This window comes from Stylophora pistillata, chromosome 8 (genome assembly GCF_964205215.1).
Source record: "Stylophora pistillata chromosome 8, jaStyPist1.2, whole genome shotgun sequence".
Taxonomy (NCBI): domain Eukaryota; kingdom Metazoa; phylum Cnidaria; class Anthozoa; order Scleractinia; family Pocilloporidae; genus Stylophora; species Stylophora pistillata.
This window is the reverse complement of record NC_142526.1, coordinates 17671074-17696136: the sequence shown is the minus strand read 5'-3', so window position 1 is coordinate 17696136 and position 25063 is coordinate 17671074. Positions and strand designations below refer to the sequence as shown.

The 25063-nt window shown below is 39.8% G+C and overlaps 2 protein-coding genes across 4 annotated transcripts in view; one reads left to right on the top strand and one right to left on the bottom strand.

The window, feature by feature from the left end:
- The window catches only part of LOC111329402 (condensin complex subunit 1), a 30608-nt gene extending 10053 nt beyond the window's left edge, over positions 1-20555 (bottom strand). Inside the window, exons 1-23 of one of the 3 annotated variants that reach the window (XM_022934105.2) lie at positions 19912-20555; positions 19157-19672; positions 19001-19076; positions 18740-18798; positions 16410-16501; positions 16027-16113; positions 15143-15297; positions 14890-15011; positions 14606-14729; positions 13997-14144; positions 13618-13740; positions 12905-12979; positions 12285-12419; positions 6948-7041; positions 5815-5974; positions 5556-5702; positions 5001-5080; positions 3617-3786; positions 2700-2953; positions 2187-2271; positions 1355-1429; positions 704-765; positions 393-525 (exon numbers count right to left, since the gene is read on the bottom strand). In XM_022934105.2, coding sequence (XP_022789840.2) covers positions 393-525; positions 704-765; positions 1355-1429; positions 2187-2271; positions 2700-2953; positions 3617-3786; positions 5001-5080; positions 5556-5702; positions 5815-5974; positions 6948-7041; positions 12285-12419; positions 12905-12979; positions 13618-13740; positions 13997-14144; positions 14606-14729; positions 14890-15011; positions 15143-15297; positions 16027-16113; positions 16410-16501; positions 18740-18798; positions 19001-19076; positions 19157-19271 — 2571 coding nt within the window. In that variant the 5' untranslated portion in view covers positions 19272-19672; positions 19912-20555. Of the gene's footprint in view, positions 1-392; positions 526-703; positions 766-1354; positions 1430-2186; positions 2272-2699; positions 2954-3616; positions 3787-5000; positions 5081-5555; positions 5703-5814; positions 5975-6947; positions 7042-12284; positions 12420-12904; positions 12980-13617; positions 13741-13996; positions 14145-14605; positions 14730-14889; positions 15012-15142; positions 15298-16026; positions 16114-16409; positions 16502-18739; positions 18799-19000; positions 19077-19156 lie in introns of all 3 variants that reach the window. The other 2 variants (XM_088731690.1, XM_022934107.2) reach the window with 2 other exon arrangements.
- A 47-nt stretch (positions 20556-20602) lies between these two features.
- Positions 20603-25063, top strand: part of LOC111329403 (high affinity cationic amino acid transporter 1) — a 14555-nt gene continuing 10094 nt past the window's right edge. Inside the window, exon 1 of the mRNA XM_088731471.1 lies at positions 20603-21662. Coding sequence (XP_088587597.1) covers positions 20864-21662 — 799 coding nt within the window. The 5' untranslated portion in view covers positions 20603-20863. The remainder of the gene's footprint in view (positions 21663-25063) is intronic.

The following is a 25063-nucleotide window of genomic DNA, read 5'->3' as shown; positions in this document are numbered from 1 at the left end:
GGGAATCAGTTAGAAATTATGTAACAACGAGAGAACACAGAAACCTTTCGTTATCATTCGATGATTTTGCAGATATCAAAAGAAGGAGACAAAGATCTACCAAATATCCCCTCCCCCCCTAAAAAAAGACAAGACCTACAGGGGCAGCAACAAAAGAAAAATAACAAATAAACATGAAAAAGCGACGTTTCGCAATTGTAAAAAGTGGCCTGAAAAAAGTTCAACGTTTGCTCAAAACATAATCAGTTTAACACTTTTTTAGCCTTCTTTCGGAACTGCATAGGTTGTCCAAGTTCATTATGAGGATCATTTAGGTTATGTCCATATTCATATGATTTCTTTCAAATTAATTGCAAGACGCAGGGATGAAATTAAACTCTACCGTGTTGTACCTTATGGGTCTGACCAAGTTTTAATAAAGCCACGCATGTATCACGTGCCAAGAGAAAGTCCTCTTCAGCTCTCGGTCCCAGGCCCGTAGAGACCAGCACGTCAATGTTAGTACGCACTATGTCCATCTCAGCTCTGCAACATAACCAAGGATACTTAAGATCATAAAACTGAAAATGCTGGCAGCATAAGAAACCCGTTGGCGAGAAGTTTTTTACTAACCACAAATTTTACTCCTCTTATGTTAGTTCCAAGGGTACTTTTCTTTTTTAAAAAATGGTTTTTGAATATGACACATAACTAATGACCTTACCCTGCTAACATCCCCAAAAGAACTAATGCCATTCTGCTTTCCTCTGTATTCGTCTGTGGAACCTACACAATGACAGTAACTGATTGCTAATTGCACAGAAGCAAATATCCTCATTCGAACATTGCTCTATGTTGTTAACATTATACTGGCTAGATTGCTCCTCTGAGTTCCTAGTTATTGCCTTGCTCAAACTTAAAAATAAAGAGATATGTCAGAGCAGTTTGATCAGCATGGGGCACCCTTAACATGAGCTTTTACTGCGGTCTAAAAACAATAACAATCCTGTAGTTTCCTTCAAGCTGAAAGTAACTGAGCCTTAATGAGAAAAAAAATAAAATTGAAGGATTCTGATCGGTGAAACAAACACAAAAAGAACCGTAATTATACCAACAATAGGACAAAATAATAAACAAACAATAGACAGTAAGTGCACGAACTAATATTTGCCCCCGTTTTCGTCTCGGTTTCGTTCGTTCATTGCACGGGCAAAATGCGTGCAATACACACACGTCCATTGAACGAAACACGCGGACAATGTCCCAATGACGGTACTGTATGAAAACTGTGTATCAACCTCGCCATTAGAACCAGTAATACGAGACACAGATTCATGCGGAATAATACAGTTTCACACAAACTTTGTGTTAGTACCTTCATGGTGAATTTCTCCCACAACAACTTTACAACAGCACCAGGAATAAGTTTTCCTTTCATCAACTCACTCATCTACGAGATGGAGATAGAAAACACTTCAGCTGGCTTAATAAAATGTTACTCGTTCACATCGAAGATGTGTAAAGTGATCAGGAAATTAAGGTGATACCATCTCTACATTGATCTTTGGATATATTTTTTCTCCCTTATAGGGGGAACTATCAAACAGGGAGGACATAGCAGAGGAAGATATATATTTTTTTTGTCCGCAGAAGTTAATTAGTGAGATACAATGAAATATATGAAGTTCATATATTTTGTACTGCGGTATTAGATACATATGATGCACGATCCTCGCAGTAGATAGCGCTATTTAAGCAATAGCGAAAATCAGACCTGAAAAAAAAAATTTTTTTTTTCTATTTTTTTTTTTTTCAGGTCTGATTTTCGCTATTGCTTAAATAGCGCCATCTACTGCGAGGATCGTGCATCATATGTATCTAATACCGCAGTACAAAATATATGAACTTCATATATTTCATTGTATCTCATTTATCACTTTCACGGGTTTATTACGAATCAAATGAACGGCCTGCTCCCAGTTGGCTTGTTAGCTCAATTGGTAAAGCGCTGCACTAGTATCGCAGCAGTCAGTGGTTCGAATCCCGTACAGGCCTGATTTTTTTCAGGTCTGATTTTCGCTATTGCTTAAATAGCGCTATCTACGGCGAGGATCGTGCATCATATGTAAGTTAATTAGTGTTTAAAATTGAACGTGATGGGCATAGTTTCTCACGGATAAACAAAAGTCTGGGGCGAGCAAACTTACCAGCTCCTCCAGAGAAGTCAGATCACCCATTGAAGCACCTTGAGTAAGAGTGATAAGGTTTTTCACAATCAACGCTGTTTTAGTTCTGAAATAGAAAGGGATTTAGAAAGTATACCCTAAACCTTTCACATACAAGGACTCGAAAGGAGACAGTTACCAGCCAAAGTACGCCACGCTTACTACAAGCACCAGTACTGAGGTCGCATAACATTCGATTGGTCACGGCACCACTTGAAGAGTTTTGAGATGGCATTAACCCTTCTTAACTCCCATCAGTAATCAAGATAAAATTTCTAGTTGCATTATCAAGCAGATAAGTGATGAAAAAAAAAAAAGAAGAACATCAATTAGGGGATTATTAGTTGATCCAATAGGTAATTCTCCAAAATATAAACATCAGAAGAATCGTAGGTTGGACAGTAAGGAGAATTGCTAAAGAGATCTAGGGAATGAAAGGGTGATGTTGTACGCGTGAATGAGTTAGATTTTAAATGTGACAAAAAAAGTACGTACTTGGCATTTGGCGCCACTGGGTCCAAGTACAGGCCTTTGTACGCTTCCACTACAGCATCACGAACGGCGGTATCACGTGACCAAATTAATACCAGCATTCTTCGCACGCCAGTGATGGCAGACTGCAGGCCAAACTCAGAGGCAATCACAAAGAATTCGATGGACTCATTCACATCAGTGATACTTTTGGAGCCGAGAAGTTGACACAAGGTAGGAATGGCTTTCTCCATTTGGGTTTGAAAATGTACGTAATCCTATTAAAAACAAATCATCTTAAAGTACAGCTGTACCACGAACGCATTTACCGTCTTTTTGGAGCAAAAATAATCACCTGAGAGTGCAAAAATTTGACGAATGACAACAAATTCAAAAACGAACAAAATCTTTGAGTGGTAAATAGAACAAGTAAAAACCATGGAAAGGTTTTTGCAAACCAAAGATTGTTCCTAACACGCTGCTGGTTGGTACGGAAAAAGCCCCCTTTCTAAGGGCGCGGAAAACGAGAAACAGCCAATGAGAATCAAGAACCGCTGATAACTGAAGTAAATAGGGCTGTGGTTTAGCAGCGCCCGGTGGCCCCTGGCGCCCTACTTTCGCTCTTGGGCGACTTTGGAATTTTATTTTTTTTCATATAAAAGTATATGCTGGGCACCCTGTATTTCAAAATTTAAGAGCAGTGGGCTCCCTTCACTTTTTCTTAGAGCACAGCCTTGAGTGTGATACGCAACCTGAAGCGTGGGAAACGCTGGTGCTCAAGGCGTGATTCGCTAGTTTTGTATCTGATTGGTGGAAAGGGTGCACTTGCGGCGACTTTTATTGCCACCCTAGTGCAATCGCGGACATATTTTAACCCTCAGTTGAAAATTGCTTCATCTTTACGTGGGCAAAAGACAGTGATTGTTAGTCAGACTAATTACCTTCAGAAACTGCACCACCATCTGCTGTTTGGTGATTTCATTAATCAGTCCGTTGTTAGGGTTCTCCGCTGACGTATCCCGGTTTTCATGCTCCGCAGAAACTTCGAGAAGTTCTCTGGGATCAAGGTCGTTGCCTTCAACTTGAGGTGTAGGTTCCTCATTGTCGCCGGCTTGGTGAACAAAAACAAAACAAAGAAACAAATATTAGATCATCGTGATCATTGCATGGGATTAGCTTACAACATAACTCGATAAGTCCTATCTTGAGAACGAGATTAACTCACAAAGGTTAGGGAGACAAGGGGTAAATTTGAGCGTAAATCTTTTAAGTCAACTAGGTAGGATTTAAGAGAGAACAAATTGCGACCTACAAGGAGTATATCACTTCATTCCTCCTAGACCCCAACCTAGATCATACAACGCCAACGAGCCAGCTTTCCCCTCCCCCCCTCCGGAAGACTGAATCGCACTAATGGGACCTTTGCCAAACTACTACACTGGGGAAAATGTGACTAATATGATCACTGAATAAAGGCTGATAGTTTCTAAAGAAACTGTTTGGGGCTGCGTCGGTGGGGATAACGAAATAATTTGAATATATCAACAAAGTTGAAATGGTAAATTGGCCACCGTTACGATTATAAAAGCTGACGTTTCGAGCGTTAGCCCTTCGTTGGAGCGAATAGAGGAATTGTGGGTTGTATGTGTTAAAGGCGGAAAAGGAGCTACGTGATTGGTGGGAACATGGCAACGAGAAAAACACGAATAAATATGATCACTGATTTCCTGCCATCCTCTGATAAACATAAACGTAAAATGACGTCTTTTCAAGAACTCGTTTTTTTTTCCGTTGGTAATATCCTGAAGGTGGTCGTGACACCGATTCAGAAAACTGAATTCACCCAAATATTAGGAGGGTCGTGGGTTCAAGTCCCATCTGGGGCTCGGATTTTTCTATTACACTAAAAATTGTTTCATCTTTACATGCTCACTTTGGAGGTTGGTTGGCCGCATCTTGATATGCTTTAATGTGACAGCGTGATGCTGTTAGTGAGTTTCACAGGCGCTTATCAATACCTGGCTGTGTAGCCGCGCGATGCGGTTCCAGTCGAGGCCCACAATTGACCCATGCTCACCATAGAGTCTCCAGTAGCTCAGTGGTTGGAGCATCCGACTAGATCACGGAGGGTCGTGGGTTCAAGTCCCATCTGCGGCTCGGATTTTTCTATTACACTAAAAATTTTTTCATCTTTACATTATCAGGCTGTGCGGAAATTAAACAGTAACACGATTTTTAATCAACGTAGTCCTCGACATTCCGTCCTCACTGCCAAAAGACCCTAAAGGAGTAAGGTTGAAAACAGTGGACTGGTAAATAACATACCCAGAAATACTGCCTGCATGATTGACAGCTGCTCCTCAGCTGATTTCTTGTTTTCATGATTTTCATCTTCACTCTTGCTACTGAAATTGAATTTTGTAGATTTTATTTAAATCAGTTAAACTTGAAAAATGTTGCAAAAAATAAATGGTGACTGCAGATTATCTATTAGCTCATCTACGCAAGGCACCATTACCCTTTAAACCTAAAATTAGTATGCATATTCTCCATACTGTTCTTCATACACCGTACATTCCTTAAGGTCAAGATGTTCTTTAGTTGGTGATCATATTCATTATTCTTGTGACCTTAATGTTTGATCCAGGGGTGATACAGTCGGGAGAAATAATAGATGCTACTCGCTCTCAGGGGTCATCGAGTTAAGGCAACATTAAGCCAACACAATAAGTGTATCGCCTTGGTGAAGCTGATGGCCACAGTTATCCTGTTAACTAGAGGAAGATGACAAAAGTAACTTGCATTTGTGACTCATTTTCACAGTTTAGAAAGGAGCACTTACAAGCTACATTGTACAAGGGAGCACAGTGGTTCGTGTACCTTTCTTCATCTTGCTGCTGTTCTGGATCCCTTTCTGCACAGACAAACATCCTGTACTCTGGCCAAGTTACCATGGCAGCCTTCAGTACTGCAAGGGCTTTCTTGTGATGACCATTGTAAAGATGATTTCTGATCTGCTTTAGTGCACTGTTAAGCAACACGAACAACACACATGTTAGAGAAAACCCTGAGTGGAGACGCTGAGTTCCCTAAACCTGATGATCATTCAACATAACAAACAGAAGTCTGAAGCCCTTACCATTCCAGAGCTGACTCCTGATCTTCTTGGAACTCCACTGGGTCATCTTCTTCATCAATGATCTCCTTCTGATCAAGATACTCCTCTATAGTGGCTTGCACTTCAGGTTTAATGGCCTCCCAGATTTTCTTTGCATCCTCAACTTCAGGGACAGCAGGCACTAAGAGCACATGCAACCATATTCAACCACTCAGTTCAAAGTGAAAGCTTTTAAAAAATAATCATTATTGAAAATGCTTTTACCCCAAGACAAGATACATGTTACCAATGGGCAAAGTATTAAGTTGACTGTAGAGCTAAACATTTACAAGCCACCCAAGGGCAAAAGGAGTGGTCTACAGCTCACTGAATCAGATGTAGTACCACCTTCTTCAGTATAAAGGGTCAATCGTTTGTGCAGGTAAGATCATCAAACTCTTCAATTCCATTTTTTTACCACAACTGGCAGAAATATCACAACCTCAATGGCCAATTTGCCTATGTCAATGAGAGTGCAGACAGTGTTGCTCCCGTCAATGTGTCATGCGCTGAAAGAATGGTTTTATTTTACATTCTGATATTGTGGTGAAAAACAGATCAAGAGTGGTTTAGTGTGGTCTGTGGTCAAAATTTGTTGTGGACTCAATGGGCCACGCCTTGCAAGTCCACAACATTTTGACCACTGTGATGACCATTATCATTGTCAATAAGAGTAGAGACCAAGCTTAACCACTGTCAATTTGTTAACACCATTGACCTAGATCTTTACAGAGCAAAAAAAGTATTCTTAATAAATTGTAAATAGGAAATGATCTGCAGAGCTCTTTGGATCCTGTAGCAAGTACCCACTGCTATATTCTGTGCTCTTGGGAAAGACACTTAGTAATACACGCATTTCTTGTGACACTGTAGTTAAACCTTTATGCAATTACATCCTAAAGGATTTAACTTTGTTTCTTGTTACTCAATGTTGCAATAACTGGTTTGGGCCAGCTGACCTCTCTGCATATTTTAACTCACTCACTTTTAATTCTAACTTCATTTTTTAATAAAGTTAGCTACCAGTAGTTTGCTGTTCTGACCATATGTAGCGGCACTTTAAAGAGGAGCATTAAACCAAACCATTTAAAAGAAAACATTTGAAAATACCATACCTTGTCCATCCTGATCCTCACATAAATGTGGAGCCATTTCCTTTAGTTTTTCAGTTTCTTTCAAAAAGTTTTGTCGCAAATGGTCCAGAGGTAACTACAGAAACATAAAAATATTAGAGATGGAGTCCGTTATGTTGTTTTACATTCATGAACTCAGTCATGTTCTGTGAAACTTCACCAACTTTAGTAATTAAAAACTAGGGAAAGGATTTCATTGTTTGAGCAGCTCAACCTTGTGGTTACAGGACTGAGCCTTGATTGATGTCCAGAGTATGAAGAGACTACTTATTTATTTATGTACTTGTTTTCAATTTTGCCACTAGTGCTGCACTGCTATTGAGAGCCTGTCAGGGTCATCATTAGGAAATATACTAGATGTAGGACCTGAACTGAGGAGGCAGCTCTTCCCTCTATAGAGGTCTTAGGGAATATTCCCCCTGGAAAAATTTGAAACTCTTCTACATGATTAAATTAGCATTCTGGGACATTATTCAGTATTAACCTTTTGAAGCCCAACGTCAATGTTAGAATCAGCTCCAAAATAATTATTTTCCAATTGAGCTAACTGCCTCCCGGTTAGCTCAATTGGTAGAGCGCCGCACTGTTGTGGGGAGGTCGTGAGTTCAAATCTGGCCGGACCAACACTCAGGGTCTTTAATTAACTGAGAAGAAAGTGCTGCCTTTGTAATAATATCTGCAAATGGTTAGACTTTCTAGTCTTCTCGGATAGGGACGAATAAATGGAGGTCCCGTCTCCTGCAGGGTTGGGGTAGGAGACGTTAATTTCCCACACACGAGATTACTGTGCTTTAGTGTTTGTGTAATAGTATCGGTGATGACGTAATCTAATTAGCATGAAGCACGTGAATGAGGTGGTGTGATGTATATAGAAGGAGTGTGCGAGGAATAAAAGGTGTGTTGCAATGCGGATTCCGTGTGCTCTTTAAGTTCCCGACAAGATACTAAATTTGGCGACGAGGATGCAAGGATTTTATGTCTAATTCTGAGGAGTTGGAAGAAGAAGTGATGGCCACCACATTACAGTTACCTGCTATTCCCCCTTTCTCCGTCTCAAGCGATCAAATGACACTCGGGCAGCGCTGGTCGAAATGGGTTAAAGGTTTGGAATACTTTCTGGTGGCATCTAACATTACCGAAAAGAAACAACGACGTGCTGTCCTGTTGCACTTAGCAGGCCCTGACGTCCAAACGGTTTTTGAAACTCTCAGTGGTACTGGAGAGGATTACGATACGGCACTTGCGAAATTAACCGAGTACTTTGAGCCGAAGAAGAACATTCCCTTTGAGAGACATGTGTTTCGGCAGGCAGCGCAACAGCCGACTGAAAACATCGATTCGTACGTGACGCGATTACGAAGCCTTGCGAAATCTTGCGAGTATGGAAATGTGGACGAAATAGTTCCGAATCGAGCCACTAGTTCTCAGAACGTTGCGCAACAACGGAATGCAAATGGGCTTCGGTACGTGACAACCGAACAAGACCCCGGTTCAGACGATGAATATTTGTGGGCGATTAGGGGCAACATGGACGACAATACTGTGCAAATAACTGTTGAAGGTACATCGATTCCGGTTATTGTTGACTCAGGGGCAAGTGTCAATGTCCTGGACAGTATTACATTCAACCGATTGTCGAATACAGGAGTTGTTCTCAGAAATTCCGATGTCAAAATTTACACATACGGCTCGAAAACGCCGCTTCCTGTCAAAGGAACATTCCGTGCCAATGTGTCAACAACTCAATTTCACACACAGGCCGACTTCGTGGTTGTTGAAAATTTAATGCGGGATCATTGTTGGGCAAGGAAACTGCAACGGAGCTTGGGTTACTAAGAGTTGGCCCGGAATACCCGAGCACAGTTAACCAAATTACAGTGAAATCTGTACAAGTGATTGTGGACAAACATAATGCAGTGTTTAACGGCGTTGGCAAACTGCGGGATTATCAATTAAAAATACACATCGACCCAGAAATTTCTCCAGTTGCGCAACCGCAGCGCCGCCTTCCCTTTCACGTTCGTAAGGATGTGGAGAAAAAGCTCAATGAATTGCAAGATCTCGACATTATTGAGGATGTTGACGGTCCAACGCCCTGGGTTTCGCCTTTAGTCGCGGTCCCAAAGTCCAATGGCGAAGTACGGGTTTGCGTCGACATGCGTCGTGCAAACGAAGCTGTGATCAGAGAGCGACATCCAATACCAACACTTGAGGAAACATTGGAAGCACTTAATGGAGCAGCTGTGTTCTCTAAGCTTGATTTGCGATGGGGCTATCATCAGGTCGAACTACACCCAGACTCTAGAGTGCTTACAACTTTCTCAACACACAAGGGACTTAAGCGTTACAAACGCTTAATATTTGGCTTGTCATCAGCACCAGAAATGTACCAATATGTCATTCAGCAAACTCTTCAAGGAATTCCCGGAGTAAGGAACATTTCTGATGATATTATTGTGTTTGGCTCTGACCAAGACAGTCATGACAGGAATTTGGAACTTACACTTGCACGCCTTGAGAACAAGGGACTTACGCTTAACCGAGAGAAGTGTATCTTTAGTGTTCCAGAATTAGTATTTTTTGGATTTAAGATTTCTGCAGATGGCATTGCACCGGACGACAAGAAGGTTGAAGCGGTGAGGAACGCGCGAACACCACAGAATGCAGCGGAAGTGCGGAGTTTTCTCGGGTTAGTGAACTACTGTGCGCGTTTTATCCCAAACTTTGCAACCCTCGCTGAGCCATTACGGATGCTCACAAGGAGTGATACAGAGTGGGTCTGGGGTAACGCGCAACAAGAGGCATTTCGCCGCCTTCGAGTCATTCTAACCAGTGACTGTGTTGTTGCACATTACGACCAAGCCGCTGAAACGGAGCTGAAAGTTGACGCAAGTCCTGTTGGACTTGGTGCCATTTTGCTGCAGCGACGTGGTGATTGTGTTCATCCTGTGGCATATGCGAGTCGCACGTTAACAGATGTTGAGAGGAGGTATTCTCAGACCGAAAAGGAGGCACTGGCGGTTGTGTGGGCTTGCGAGCGATTTCATATTTACTTGTATGGTAAACTGTTCACCCTGTACACGGATCACAAGCCGCTCGAAGTTATTTACAACCCTAAATCCAAGCCACCGCCTCGGATTGAAAGATGGGCACTTCGACTGCAGCCATACACATTTGATGTTGTACACATGGCCGGAAAGACAAACCCAGCTGACGTCCTCTCAAGATTGCCGTTAGAAAACCAACCGTTCCGGGAAAGGAACATTGCGGAAGAATATATTAACTACGTCACAGTCAACGCGGTTCCAAAAGCACTCACACTTGAGCAGATTGCAAATGCTACTGAGGCAGACCCAATACTACAGCAAGTACGATGTTGTCTGAGTGACTGTGAGTGGCCAGACACACCAGAGCTCAGGCCCTACAGGCGGGTCAGAGATGAACTGTGTGTGACCAATGGAATCATCTTGCGAGGACATCGTATTGTCATGCCTAGTACCCTCTGGGAAACAACCTTAGCAAATGCACACGAGGGTCACCAAGGCATTGTGCGGACCAAACAGATGGTCAGGGAGAAGGTTTGGTGGCCAGGTATCACACATCAAGTGGAGACAATGGTCAAGGCATGTCTACCCTGTCAATCTGTTGCGGGCAAGTCTACTGCAGAGCCACTCCGACCTACAGTGATGCCTGACAAACCATGGCAAGAGGTACACATCGATCTCTGTGGACCGTTCCCTACAGGAGAAAGTCTCGTGGTTTGTGAAGATGCATGTACGCGCTGGCCTGAAGTAGTCATTGTACGCTCAACTACCTCTGCGGCCATAATCGGACATCTTCGAAAGATATTTGCTGTACATGGGCTTCCAGAGAAAGTAGTCACAGATAACGGTGCAAATCTTGTGTCAGAGGAATTTGAGGTGTACCTGGCAACGCATGGCATCCAGCATCGGAAGGTCACACCCTACTGGCCTCAGGCGAATGCAGGGGTTGAACGATTTAACAAGACAATTGAGAAGGCAATTCGCACTGCGCATGCTGAAGGAAAGGATTGGCGCACTGACATGTTTGCCTTCCTACTGAACTACCGTGCGACACCTCATGCGACTACCGGAGCGTCGCCGGCGTTTCTACATTTAGGACGTGAGATCAGAACCAAAGTCCCACAAGTTGAGACACGGATGTCGAATGCTGTGTCTGCTGCAATACAGTCTGCAAAGGGTAAGGACCAACAAGCCAAGCAGCGCACAAAGGTTTATGCAGACAAGAGAAACAGAGCGAGTCCATCAGACATCAAATCAGGAGACAAAGTGTTGCTACAGCAGGCGCGGCAGAACAAGCTATCAACGCTGTATGACCCTCAACCCTACACAGTGCTAGAACGTAAGGGACCGAGCCTTATTCTGCAGCGAAGAAATGGACGTGTGTTCATGCGCAATGTATCGCATGTCCACAAGTTACACCAGAACACTGCTGTACGGGAGGAAGATGATTATGTGATGGATTTTGATCTTCCACAGGCAATGAATCTTCCACGGGCAGCGGAACAAGATACGCGAAGATCTGCTCGTGTCAGACGTGCACCGGCACATCTGAGGGACTATCAGTTACACTGAACAGTTGTCAATGAACTTTGACTGAACAATTGCAAATTTTAGTATGCTAACGAGTTCTGTTGGTTTCGCTTATTTACCGAAAATAGCACCAGGGATTATAGCTGAGTTTAAATTCAATCAAGGGAGGGATTTAGTGTTTGTGTAATAGTATCGGTGATGACGTAATCTAATTAGCATGAAGCACGTGAATGAGGTGGTGTGATGTATATAGAAGGAGTGTGCGAGGAATAAAAGGTGTGTTGCAATGCGGATTCCGTGTGCTCTTTAAGTTCCCGACAAGATACTAAATGTGCGATGGATGTCCTCCCCGGGGTGGGATGGGTGGGTAAAAAAGGGGTTAGGTGTCAATTGGAACGAAAGTTCTGTTCCTTTCTCCTGCCATTCCTGTGGCGAATGAATTAAACTTAAACTTAAACTGAAATTTTCTGTCTTTTATCAATATTCACGATTCACAATTCACAAAAAGTAGCTGGTACAAAATGTTCTGACAGTTATCAGGTCACCCCAACCTATCAGCTTCTAATGAAAACCCTGCCTGTACATAGAATAGAATTCTCCTCTCCAGCTGCCTGTAATTATTGTTGAGTGCAGCTTATAGTTGCTAAATGTATATTGGTCTAAACAACAGACCTGCCCAGAAAATAATAGCTGTAACCAAGTGTTAATTACAACATTTAACAAACTTCTACTAACAGTAACTCACCTGCGCCCCAAAGGGATTGCAAATGAGGAACGTTTTCAGAAGCTGAATAGCACTCTTGCGCACAATACTTGATTTATCTTGAAGGCGATTTATCACCAGCTCCAGAAGGTGGGGTTGACGTGAAAGAGGAATTGCCTGTGAAAAGAAAAATATGCGTATTATTTTGTCATGGTAGAGTCAAACATAGCCATATGCATGCAGACTGTTTTTCGTTTCTCTGGTAGGTCTTGGTTATATTTTCCAGACCTGTAAAAACTAAGAAGCTACTTCTCTTGAAAACTGCAATCATCCTGAAAAGATTTTTGATCCCACTATTATCAGGCAGTTTATCCAAGTTTAAAGTTTCATGGATTATCTAGTGGGTTATGGCCATTTTATTTTGTTCACTATTCAGTGGACCAGGTAAAAGGGATTTTATTTCCAATATAGAAGTTGGTTAATTTGTTTACCCTTAAAGAGAAGTTTATTTCATTCACATGCTGAGAAATCAATGGTTTGCAAGCAGCTAGTACACCCCAGAGTGAAGAAAAAAGAAATGTTCAAACTGAATACCACTGAATCCAGTGGTACACATAAATTGATCATGTCCACAGTATTCATGGTGTAGTGGCTAAAATTACCTTTTCTTTACAAAGTTCAAGCCAAATGTGGAGGGCTTTGCTTCTCACATAGGCATTGACATCATGAATGTGGTCCTGGTGATGAAAATAATTTAAAATGACATGAAATGTAGACAGCACCTCTCAAGACATCTCCAATAAAATGAGCTGTAAAAAGTCTTGCAATATCATTGAGTGTTTGCTTATCAAAGAAAAAAAATGAGAACATAAAGATCATTACATGATAAACTGAATTATACATCCTTTTGATTGGTTCTTATGATCTATCAGATGCCAAACACAGTGTAGTTTCCATGTTGCTGTGGGTCTGTACAGTAATACATCACAGATGTCAAAATGTGGTCATCTGTAACACACTCAGTTGCACCTTGCATTCTACTTTATCTTGTTCTTACAACATTCTGTGATCAATTGCTGAACAGATGCACGAGCCTCTTTGTTAAATATACAATTATGTATTTCATTATTCTTCAAGGGGATCCCCAGGAAAACAACTACATCAATTATACCATTCCCTTCATTACAACCACTTTTTGTGCTCCTGACTGATTGAAACTCTCTAATGTGTCTGAGCATTAATTTTGCAACCTAGTTCATCTGACTGTGGTACCATTACAAATGTTTTGAGGGTTTGATTAAATATAACATGACTGCAGGTGTGCATTTTTTTTCCAAATCTTGTCTTTGTTTATTTTTTCAGGCATAATGCTCACCTCCAATTTGTCAAGTAGTTGATCTCTAAGTTTCTTGGCAGCATCATCAAGATCTTCTTTGGAGAGGACTTTGATGACAATCTCACCCATCAGAGCAAGGATACCATTCCGCATTGAATAGGACTGTAATGAAATTGATCATTGTATAACATGTCTTAAAATTTATGATGAGCATTTGCAAGTTCATAACCTTAGTCTTTGCTCATTGCCTATTTCCTACAGAGTATTTTCCATACTCTTCAATGACTGTCCATCTCCCAAGTAAAAATCCAAAGACTTGCTTGGAAATTAAAATATTTCTCCAAGTTGTCACTGAACGATAACATAAATCTAGACAAAAAATTTGGACAACTTTTCTTTGAAATTATGAGATTTTTACCTCTCCATCCAGGTGGCAGAGTAGTACACTGATGTTAGGGATGATCTGACTTGGGACCCGGCCAGCAAGTTCTACTAAAAAGTCTGCATAAGCACGTGTGCCACTGGTGTCTCGTGCCAGATCTCTTGGATCCATGCGACCAATCTCTCTGTAGTATGAAAAAAAATCTAATGTATTGTACATATGTACACTGTCTCTCTAAGGGGTCAAAGGGTTAAATTGTGGAGGGGGGGAACAAGAAAGAGTGGGCTGATAAACACAACTGATGGGTCATCATCAGTACGCTTGCTCACTCAGACTGACACAGTCCACAGACTCATTACCAATTTCCCAGTTAGTCATAATAATTGTAAAAGTCTTAAATCATGGGAATTCATAGGTTAATTTTATTGTATTTTTCATTTCATGTGACACTCTGTTATAGCTAAGCTGTTAGTAATGAGCCCTTGGTGTCAAATCCTGTTGAAGTGTGTAAAGAATCCATAACTATAAAATAATATATAATCATAATGGGCAACTTTTATTATAATAAGAAGCCACAAAATAACCCACAATCTACTTAAGATGTGCGAAGTGTGCAATTTCATAACTTATCAAAATGCCACTCACCTTACCACCTCAGAGACAACACCTTTAACTGAAAACTCATCAACAAATGTTTGTACAGCCTGAGCCAGTGGCTGGACAAGATGCTCAAAGTGTTGTAAGAGCTGAACAATCTTCAGACTGATGCCTAGGAGATATAATTGAAATTGGGACAAATACTTACTTTAAACGATGAACAAGTATCACAAGACTGTGTGTCTTCTCTATCCGTTTGATTTAATATCACAACCAATGTAATTAGCCGCAGCATTAAATTCTACATTTAGAGTAATGAAAACTGGACTCACCCAAACCATAGTTGTATTTCTTCACCATTACTCCGAGAAGATTAAAGATCAGATCTTTTGTTGTTATATTTTTAACAGATGTTGGATTCTCAAGGAATTTGTAACAACAGCCAGTGACTAAACTGATAAAAAAAAAAAGTGAAACAGATAGGTAACATACCAAAATATATTTACCAATCATGAGTCAATAACAAGAACAAATGTCCTTTAAGTACAGTTAAACTATCCAGTAAACAAAATTCTCCACCCATACTTGACAAATTCTTCCTCTATAATGGGTGGATCCCACAGTCTGTTCACATCAAGCTGCATCAGCTGTCCCATGGTTTGAATCAGAAAGTCACGCTGTTCATCCCACTCCCATGATGATGAAGTCTTCTTCTTTGAAGTGGCTGCCTTTCCCTTTCGCTAGTAAACCAGAGAATAAATTATATGAAATTGCAATTCCAGCATGATTATCAAATTTTAGAAGAAACCAAGGCCCAGTCAAGCAATTAAAAAAAATTTGATGAATTAACCAATTTACAACTGAATTTTCTAAGTAAGTCAGCAAAAGCGCACGTGAAAACTGTGTTCAGCCACCTTAATTGATATTTTCTTTTTTCTCGTCACTTGTCTGATAGGCCAGTATTGTATCAATATCGCGTGGGGAAATTGTGTCTTGGTTACTCATGGGAATTAAAGGTTTTAAGGTTGAGTAAGTAATGAACTTTACCCATGGGCTAAAAGTAAAATTAGGTTTAATATGTAACAAAAATGATCATAAATTCTGTTATGCATAGCTAATTATGTATAACTAATGCTGTAAACCATATCAATATTGAGTTCTTAGTGATGATCTATTAACAATGTTCATAAGTATTTATGTCTTTTTAGTATCAGAGGTTACATAAAAAATTTAAAACTTCATTTACAAGTTGGAAAAAATAAACTTAAAATAGACCTCTAAATGTGTATGGCTCTAGATGATGGTTGTTCCTGGACAACACACTGTCTAAATATAGCATTCCACAATTATTCCAAGTAATGAGAACAAATTTAAACTATAAGATGGAAGATACCCAGATTAACCTTCAAATTTAAACCAATCAAAACCCAGGGATTGCAAAATTGAATGATAAGGCTTTAGGTAAATACCTTTCCAGAGACTATGACCTCAGTTGAAGGCTTGGTGGCCTCAACTTCAAATGCATCTGCCAACTGCATTAATGTATAGCACAACATCTGCAATAAACAATTGAGCAACCAAATTTAACAGAAGAAATACCAATCTTTTCCACACCCTTGATTCTTAATATGCTACGAATGAGAGTGCTCACTTATTGGAATATGGCAAGAAACTTGTTTCCTGACTGTAATCATTTGCTTCGTCTGTTTATCAACTGGTTAGATTTTAGGAAAAAGAAGTTTCTTTCACAGATTGTTGATATGTAGCCCCTAGTCTAAAGGGTTGCAGTCCTAGGCATGGCTCTTTAAGTGAATTAATTTGTAGAATAATGTGCTAGACTTGATTTGAATACCTTAAGAGTATTGAGATGTGTCCTTCGCACTTGAAAATCAATGTCTCCATCTTCCAGTATTTCATGAAGCACAACTGTGAACTGGCAGAGAACTAAACAAAAAGCATCCATAAATCATGTTTTATTAAAAAAAAAAACTTTTAATTCTTATTAAGTTTTGTCTTAGGCCTTTGACACCATTGATCATAACATTTTAATTTCAAAATTAGAGCATTATAGTATTCAAGGCACTACACTTAGTTGATTTAAAAGCTATCTAAGCAGTAGGGAACAATATGTGGAATTCAATGGTATCAGTTCAGATTCTTGTGAAAAAAAGTGCGGGGTGCCTCAGGGCTCGATACTAGGCCCCCTGCTCTTTCTACTTTATATAAATGATCTGTGCAATGTGTCAGAGGTCTTAGACGTTATTCTCTTTGCTGATGACACAAATATATTTTTGTCCCACAAAGATTTCAATTTACTTCCTGAAATTTTGAACTCTGAATTGCTTAAATTAACTCAGTGGTGTCGAGCGAATAAGCTGTCCATTAACTTTAAAAAATTGAATTTTATGATTTTTAGTCCTTGCCAAAAAAGGTAGACACTTGATATATCTGTTCAAATTGACAACAATGTTATTGGATGTGTGAAAGAAACAGTATTTCTAGGTGTTATCCTTGATGAGCATTTGTCATGGAAGCCTCACATTCTTAGCGTTTCTAGAAAAATATCCAAATCAATTGGTATTATTTACAAGTCCGGTTTCTGCCTTTCCAAAACTTCCTCGTGCTCCTTATATTATAGTTTAGTTTACCTTTACTTAACTTATTGTGTTTCAGTTTGGGGATCGACATATCAGTCTAATTTAAATCGTAATTTATTCTTCTGCAAAAGATAATCAGAATCATATCTAAAGTTTCATTTGATTCACATACCGATGTTCTTTTAAAGAACATGGGATCTTAAAGTTCTTGGACATCTATTTCTACCAAATAGGTAAATTTATGTATCTGTTTAAAAGAGGCTTACTTCCTAATTATTTTCATGATATGTTTACTCTTGCTAGCCAGATACATTCTTCTAATACAAGAAACTCCAGCTTTTTCTACATACCTCATTGTCGAACTAATTTTTGAAAATTTTCAATTTGGTTTCAAGGTCCTAAGTTTTTCAACACACTAAGTTGAGAAATTCAATACTCTGAAAGCATCAGCTTGTTTAGCAAAAGGCTTAAAAAAATTCTTCTTTCTTAGCTAAATATATTCTTTGTTAAGCTACACACCTTTTCTTTTTTTTTTTTTAACTTAATCTAAATTTTCATTCAGCACCTTTGATTTGTATGGTTTATCATATAGTTTAAGGAAACCTATACTCTCTAAGCCTCTGGCTTCTAATAGGCTTCCTTGCTGTTACCTCTTCAGTTCCTTTGATTTTGAAGTTAATTTAGATAGAATAGTTCTTTTTATCTTTGATGTATCATAAATTTTGTATTTGGTTAATTTTTTTCTGGTAATGGCAAATAAAATGAATGAATGAATGAATTTTACATAAATCAACCCAAAATAACCATCAGACAGTTACCAGTCTTGTTGACTGGCAAATGCTAAATAGTACTCACCTTTAAATAAAAATAAATGTCATGTAGTTGTGTTTAAGTAGTTTAAAGGCAAAATGAAACCTATATAAGAATCATCAATGTAAACGGTCAAAATGACTGTTGAACCTAGAGTATAACTGAATGAATGGAATAAAGAGATTCATGCATGTTTTTCATTTTTCAGTAGAGGCAAAGTGAAAAATCTGAGGAAGACAGAACTTTGAATTTGTGTTTTGATGCTCCACCAGTATCAGGTATGTTATACCTTACTGTGGCTCATCAGAGACTTCCTTGTAGTACAGTGGTGGAACAATTACATCAGAGCACAAATCCAAGGGTTAGTGTTCTCCCTTATCTCAGGTAAAGAAATTTTCAAACCAGTAGAGCAGTCCTTCTACTCGTTGAATTTTCAAGAAATCCGAGAGATTTTTAGCGGTAAAAAGAGGTACAAAGGGCAGTAAATTTTGCCACAAAAAGAAAACAACTGCATGAGGGATTCATGTGTCCCCTCGTCTTTACGTGCTTTTGACAAAAATTAAAAACACCTTTTAGTATATCTAAACAAATACTCATAGCGTCCATACAGTATCCACGGATAAGCTGTTATTTTGAGCTTAGATGTTACCCTTCCGCCATGCAATACTAAAATATACTAAGAACTTTGTTATCATGGCTTAATTTCATTGTATACAGCCATACAATTTACTTCTCACTGCGCATATTTAAAAAACTGCCGTATAACTGTGAATACCTTCAAGCAATATATTCCAAGTACTTTCTCGAAGAGAACTGTCCACTTGATTAAAATGTCTGCAAGGAAAAATTGTCTTGCTTGAAGTTCATGTATTTGTTAAAGAATTCTTCTTAAGAACACAGTTGCACCTTAGCCATCCAATTCCTATCGGTACAAATAAACTCAATTGGCAGGGGAATTTAGAATTATTAACCTGGAGGGATATCCATAGGATTTAGTAGTGGATTTAGAGAAACAGTAACGAAGAAGCAATCTTACCTCAAAAGACTGAACAAACAGTCAAAGTTTTGGACGATGGCAGTCGGTGTACCAGATCGAAGCTCAGATAAGCATTCTAAAAGTTGATCAACATGGCAACGTAAACAGAAAAGCGTAAAATGCGGCGAGTGTTTCGTCGACTTCAACGAAACTTACCTCGAAGTTTGTTCGGAAGAACACGCACTGATAGTACTTCGTCCACAACGTAAGATCCTGCCTCACCGCTCAATAAGTCGTCCTTAGACAACGGAATTACAAAGTCTACATCCATAATTTGTATTTCTATTTCGGTAAAAGTGTATTAAAGGTTCGGTTAATTAAAAAATAAAGGGAGACTGTTTCTTATTCCAAATAAACACTCGGTAAAAATGGCCGCCTTTTTTCGAACGGAGAATATCAACCAATCAAGAAGTCTTGATACCAGTCTCTGCTCTGCTGATTTGCGTAGTTCCCATGTCTCTTTCTTTCTTCCTCCTTGCTTATTTGATATTTCTTTTACGGTGAACCTCGGTGAACCCATTTTTTTCCCCTTCTGTTTTAGTACTAGATGACACAGTTCATTCATTAGTGACGCATTTACAATGTTTATATATTCTTTCTTTTTGGCCAGTTTTTTTTTTAATCCTACAAAGTTCCTGTTGTTTCTATATTTCCTTGCTTTATCAATTCTTCCTGAAAAAAAAAAAAAAAAAAAAAAAAAAAAAAATTAACAAATGCATATAAAGCTGATAGGCGAAAGAGCGAATAACTAGAAAATGTATTTACTGCCCCACTACTTGGTCACCACCTTAGTCCCTGTGGCAGGCACAAAACAAGCAATGGTCAAACGATTTACACGTTACGCGCGTGAGGAAGAAAGGAAGACGACGAGTACTGTAGAAATTCAGCTTGAAACACGCGAGCTCACTTACTTTCGCGAGTAAAAAGCAGCCCTTAGACTCGATGTCATTGATAACAAATGTTAGAAAGGAAAAAGTTTAGACTAGGAGGAAAAATTAGCTATTTTGGTCAAGCGACTGTTAAGCGGAACCTTTGGCCTGGCTGACTCAGTATCGGAAAACTCTAGCCCTGCTGGGAAGACAATGCTTTTAACGTAAACTTTTGATTACCCATTCATGTATGTCTTCCACTGAATAATTAATTGAGCACATAGCACGAAAGAACTACAGTGAAAGTCCAATTTAACAGCGAAAAGCAAATCGTATATCATCTTGTTGGATTTCAAGTTAGTTTTATTCCATAATCAGCAATACATGACGATAAAAACTTACGCCTCAAATTTGATCATGCCCAAGGTCTTCTAACGAATGCAAATTTAAAAACCTTTTAAATGATAGGATCACTCTTATCATTAAAAATTAATGAAAGTTTCTTTAAAACCTCGTTAGTTGGGGCAAAAGCTAAATACACAATAAAAACTGGCATAGAATTTGAAAGAAGTAATTTCAATAAAAGAGAAAAACTAAAATTCTGTTGGCTTTACGCCAGGTGAAACGGATGAAATATCTTGCCTGGTGGGAAATCGTAATCAGAAATTACCATGTTACAATGATCATAAGCCTTGAGCATTATACATTTGCATATCGATCAAATGTGACACAAAAACAGTTGAAACAATATTTCCAACACAAGCGGTCACCAGTAATCTGAAAAGATTTTAGACATAAGTGCTAGGTTTCTTCACCATAAATTTATCTTTGTTAGAGCTCCTTTAAAGATGTGACTGTTTCAGCTCTCAAGTCCGAGGCAGCTGGCTGATGCGCATTTCGAGCAATCAATCGACAATTAATAAAGCTGAAGGCAACAAGAAATTGACAGCAGAAGACGAAATCCGCGAATGATCCATGACTTAATTTGAAAATTATGGAGTGTCTGACGACAACACTGGGCAGAAAGAAAGCTATAGATCCGAGTATCATCCACACCACACAACTATCTCGTTGTTTGAGCAGGTTTGATTTAACTTCGCTCGGCGTCGCTACAACTCTTGGAGCAGGGATATACATACTAAGTGGAACATTAGCGCGAGATGTTGCAGGACCGGGTTTAGTGGTATCCTTCTTTATCGCTGGAGTAGCAAGTTTATTGGCAGGATTCTGTTACGCAGAGTTTGCAGCGCGTGTGCCGCGGGTTGGTTCGGCGTACACCTTTGCTTACGTTACCATCGGTGAATTATGCGCTTTTATAATCGGTTGGAACTTATTTCTTGAGTATGTAATTGCGGCATCGTCAATGGCCCGCGCTTGGAGTTTATACTTGGATGCTTCTTTGTTAAATGACGCTATCAAGAACTTTACGATCACGGGAATAGGAAAACTCGGCGTTTCCGGAGTAATCGCGAACTATCCCGATTTTTTCGCGTTTTTTCTGGTATTAGTAGTTTCCGCGATTTTATGTTTCAAAGTGAAGCTTACCTCAGTGACAACTAATGTAATAACAACGGTAAATGTTCTTGTGATAATATTCATTATCATATTTGGAGCCGTCTTTGCCGAAAGAAAGAACTGGACAAATGATTTTTTGCCGTACGGTTTTTCTGGCGTCCTCACAGCTGCAGCAGCTGCCTTCTTTGCGTTTGTTGGATTTGACGTGATTGCAACAGCAGTGGAAGAGTCAAACAACCCTTCCAAGGATGTACCAGTCGCCATGATCCTTACTATTGGTAAGTTGTATAACATTGTGAGAGTTCTAGAAATCATGTATTTTTGACACGCAGTTGTGAGTAATCCCCCCCTCTCTCCACCGACACAGTTCCTTTTTTTAGCCCTAAACGGGTATACCCTGTGCAGGTTATGCTTTTTAAAGTAATAATGATAATAAATAACAATAAATGTTATTTAACCAGGGTGACCTCTTCAGCATAAAATGCTGATATCAATAAGGGCCCTGCAACAAAAACAAAAAACCTAAATACAGTCACCAACTTTAAAAGTAGTTAAAAGGCTTGTGATCTATAGAATTCTAAAATACGAGTTTTAAAAATCATGAGTGAGTTAAGATCTTTTAGTTCATTAGGAATATCATTAAAAAGTTTCGACCCATTAAAATAAAAAGACTTCCCTGCAGTCTCAGTTCTCACCTTGGGAAGCATTAAGTTCTTCCCACTTCCCCTCGTGTTGTGAATAGTTCTAAAAAGCTTAAAATAATCTTTAAAAAACATTGGAGGGGGGGATTCCTTTAAGCATTTGAAAGTTAAATTAATAGTATGCATGTCACGCCTCATAAACAAGGGAAGGCACTTTAAATTCTTCTCGGCGTCTGAATCTTTGGTCTTCAAGGCAATCTTTGCCGCCCTTCTCTGTGCACGATCTAACCTAGGACGTTCTATTTTCCCGATGCTACTCCATGCAACATCGCAATAATCAATAACTGGAAAAACAAGAGAGTGATAAACCTTGTTGGCTGAGTCAACAGTTAGATTGTTCCTAATTCTTCCGAGGACACCGACTCTTTTAAAAACCTTGACCAGTAGCTTATCCACATGTTGTTTAAAATTTAGATTTGCATCCATCACCACACCAAGGTATTTGTAATGTTGAGCTTGATTTATCGGGTTCTCCCCGATGAATAAGCTAAGTGGCCCGTTTGACAAGATTGCTGAAGCGATTCGTTATTGAGTGCCAAAAACAGCGTTTTCGGTCTTCACAGGATGAATGCATTATTTATTATGATTAGTCCAGGACTGCAACTGTTTTAGGTCTTTATTCAAAACAGTACTTATTTTCCTGATGTTTGAGTCACCGTAGAAAAGGAGAGCATCGTCCGCATAGAGTAGGATCTGTGACTGAAAGAGACAGTTGGGCAAGTCAATATACATCGAAAACAAGATGGGACTAAGTATGGACCCTTGTGAGATGCCAGACTTTATCTGCTGAGAAGTAGACTGTGCGCTGCCATAGACAACAGATTGACATCGATTTGTAGGATAGTTCTCAAACCACTTCAGCTCTTGGTTTTGGCCAAACCCAGGCAATATCTTTATGAGAAGTTGGTGATTCACACTGCGGAAGGCTTTTCGAAAGTCGACAAACACCGCTGCCGTAACGCGACCATCGTCTATACCTTTCCTAATACAATCCGTGAAATATGTTACCGCGTCCAGGGTAGAGTGATTTTTCCGAAAACCGCACTGGAAGGGAGATAGCTGGTTGGACTTATCTAAGTGATGGAGTAGCTGAATTTGCACGGCTCTTTCAAGGATCTTCGAGGTCACCGATAAAACGGAGATGGGACGGTAGTTATCCATACACGTCTTATCCCCTTCTTTATATAATGGGACTACCCTTGCATATTTCCATTCCTTCGGTATAACTGCAGAGGAAATCGAGAGATTTATTATGGCAGCCAGAGGAGCTGAAATGCTTTAAGCCGCATCCTTTAATAGACGGGCTGGAATTCTGTCAAGTCCTGTACCTTTCGATGTTTTGAGCAACCTAAGTTGACGATTTAAAAACGCAGCTGATCCCGGTTTCATGGAGAATAAGGATAGACTTGAGTTATTGAAACATGCTTCTGCGCTCAGATGGTTTCTGTTAAGAGTTGGGATATTAGAAAGCAATTTCTCCACAACAGTTGCAAAATATGTGCAAAACCATTTGCAATGGTAATAGCATCCGTAGTTGTTTTTCTATCTACTGTGATAAGCTCAATAGAACCTGAAGGTTGAGGTGTAAACGATTTGTTGGGAAGGACTTTCTTAACAGCTTTCCAGAAATTTTCGAGATCATCAGATTTTCTTCCATGATTCTGCGATTGTAGCTGGATTTAGCTTTACGAATCATAGTGGTGACCTGATTTCTCAGTCTCATATCTGGACCAGTGTAACTCGGTGTTTGTCCTGCGCCGCAGGACAAACACCGAGTTACACTGTAATCTGATCATTTTTACCGAGTTTGGCGGTAAAAATGATTTCTCAGTGATTACTTTCCTTATCGTGCTTGACAACCAAGGGGTGTTTCTGCCACGAGTTTTCTTTTCAATTTGAGGTGCGTGGTTATCAACAACGCGCAACAAACTTGTTCTAAAGTTCAACCACGTATCATTGAAATCCTGACACTCACTGACGTTATCCCACGAGACAGATGACAGTTTGTCTTTAAATCGAGCAGCACAGTTTTTGCTGTAGTTTCTGCATTTTATCGTTCGTGGTTTAAACTTCATCGAATTCAACTTTCTAACGAAAGCCGCGAACTTGGTCCATCTTTGGTAGCAGGGATCGGATGTTTTGATGACATACTTTTAGGCCCTTCGAAAGTAACAACTCCGAAAGACTTTTAAGTTAAGGGTAGGCTGTGTTCTCTCTCTCGATGACTTCCTCAGCGTCTATCACGCCACCTACACTGCAGCTGTCACAACACTTGCCGCTGTCCTCGAACGAAATTCCGATACACTTTAGGTGGAAAAGACCATTGCATGCTTGACACGAAGCTTCACCTTGGTTCCTTCGGATTGTCTTAAGACAAACTGAACACGAAGGACGCTTAGTGTGGTTTACCGGACCAGGGTTTAGAGATATATCACCCGCTTGCAACAGAATTCCGACGGCGACAAAATAGTTCACCAGTGTAATTAACTGTCCAGGGTTGCCAAATTTGAAAGTAGTTCTAAGGTCTCGCTTTTTTCCACGAGGAAAGCCTTCCAGCCGAATCGAGATTTCTCTTGCTTTCACGTCTCCCGAAACGGCCATATAACTTGGCTCAAATGAAGCGAAGCTGACAAAATGGCTCGTCGAAGAATTTGCACCATGGTTGTGAGCGAGGGATAACTTTTGAGGGCGAAATTTGAACAGCGCCGACTGAACGACAAGGAAAACCACAAAGCACAGCAAAGCATGACCAGATGCCATGATATGCTAATGGATGAATACAGTATACAGTCTTAACATAAATCATAACCATTACAATATCCTACAGTATGATTGGTGGATGAACGGCTTGATTTTTCACTGATTACTCAGTAACAACAACACCAAAAAAAACCCGGAAATTAAAAACAAAAAGAAAAAACAAGCAAAAGCAAAATCACTGACAGAAAAAGAAAGGCGATTACTGAATTAAGATCTGG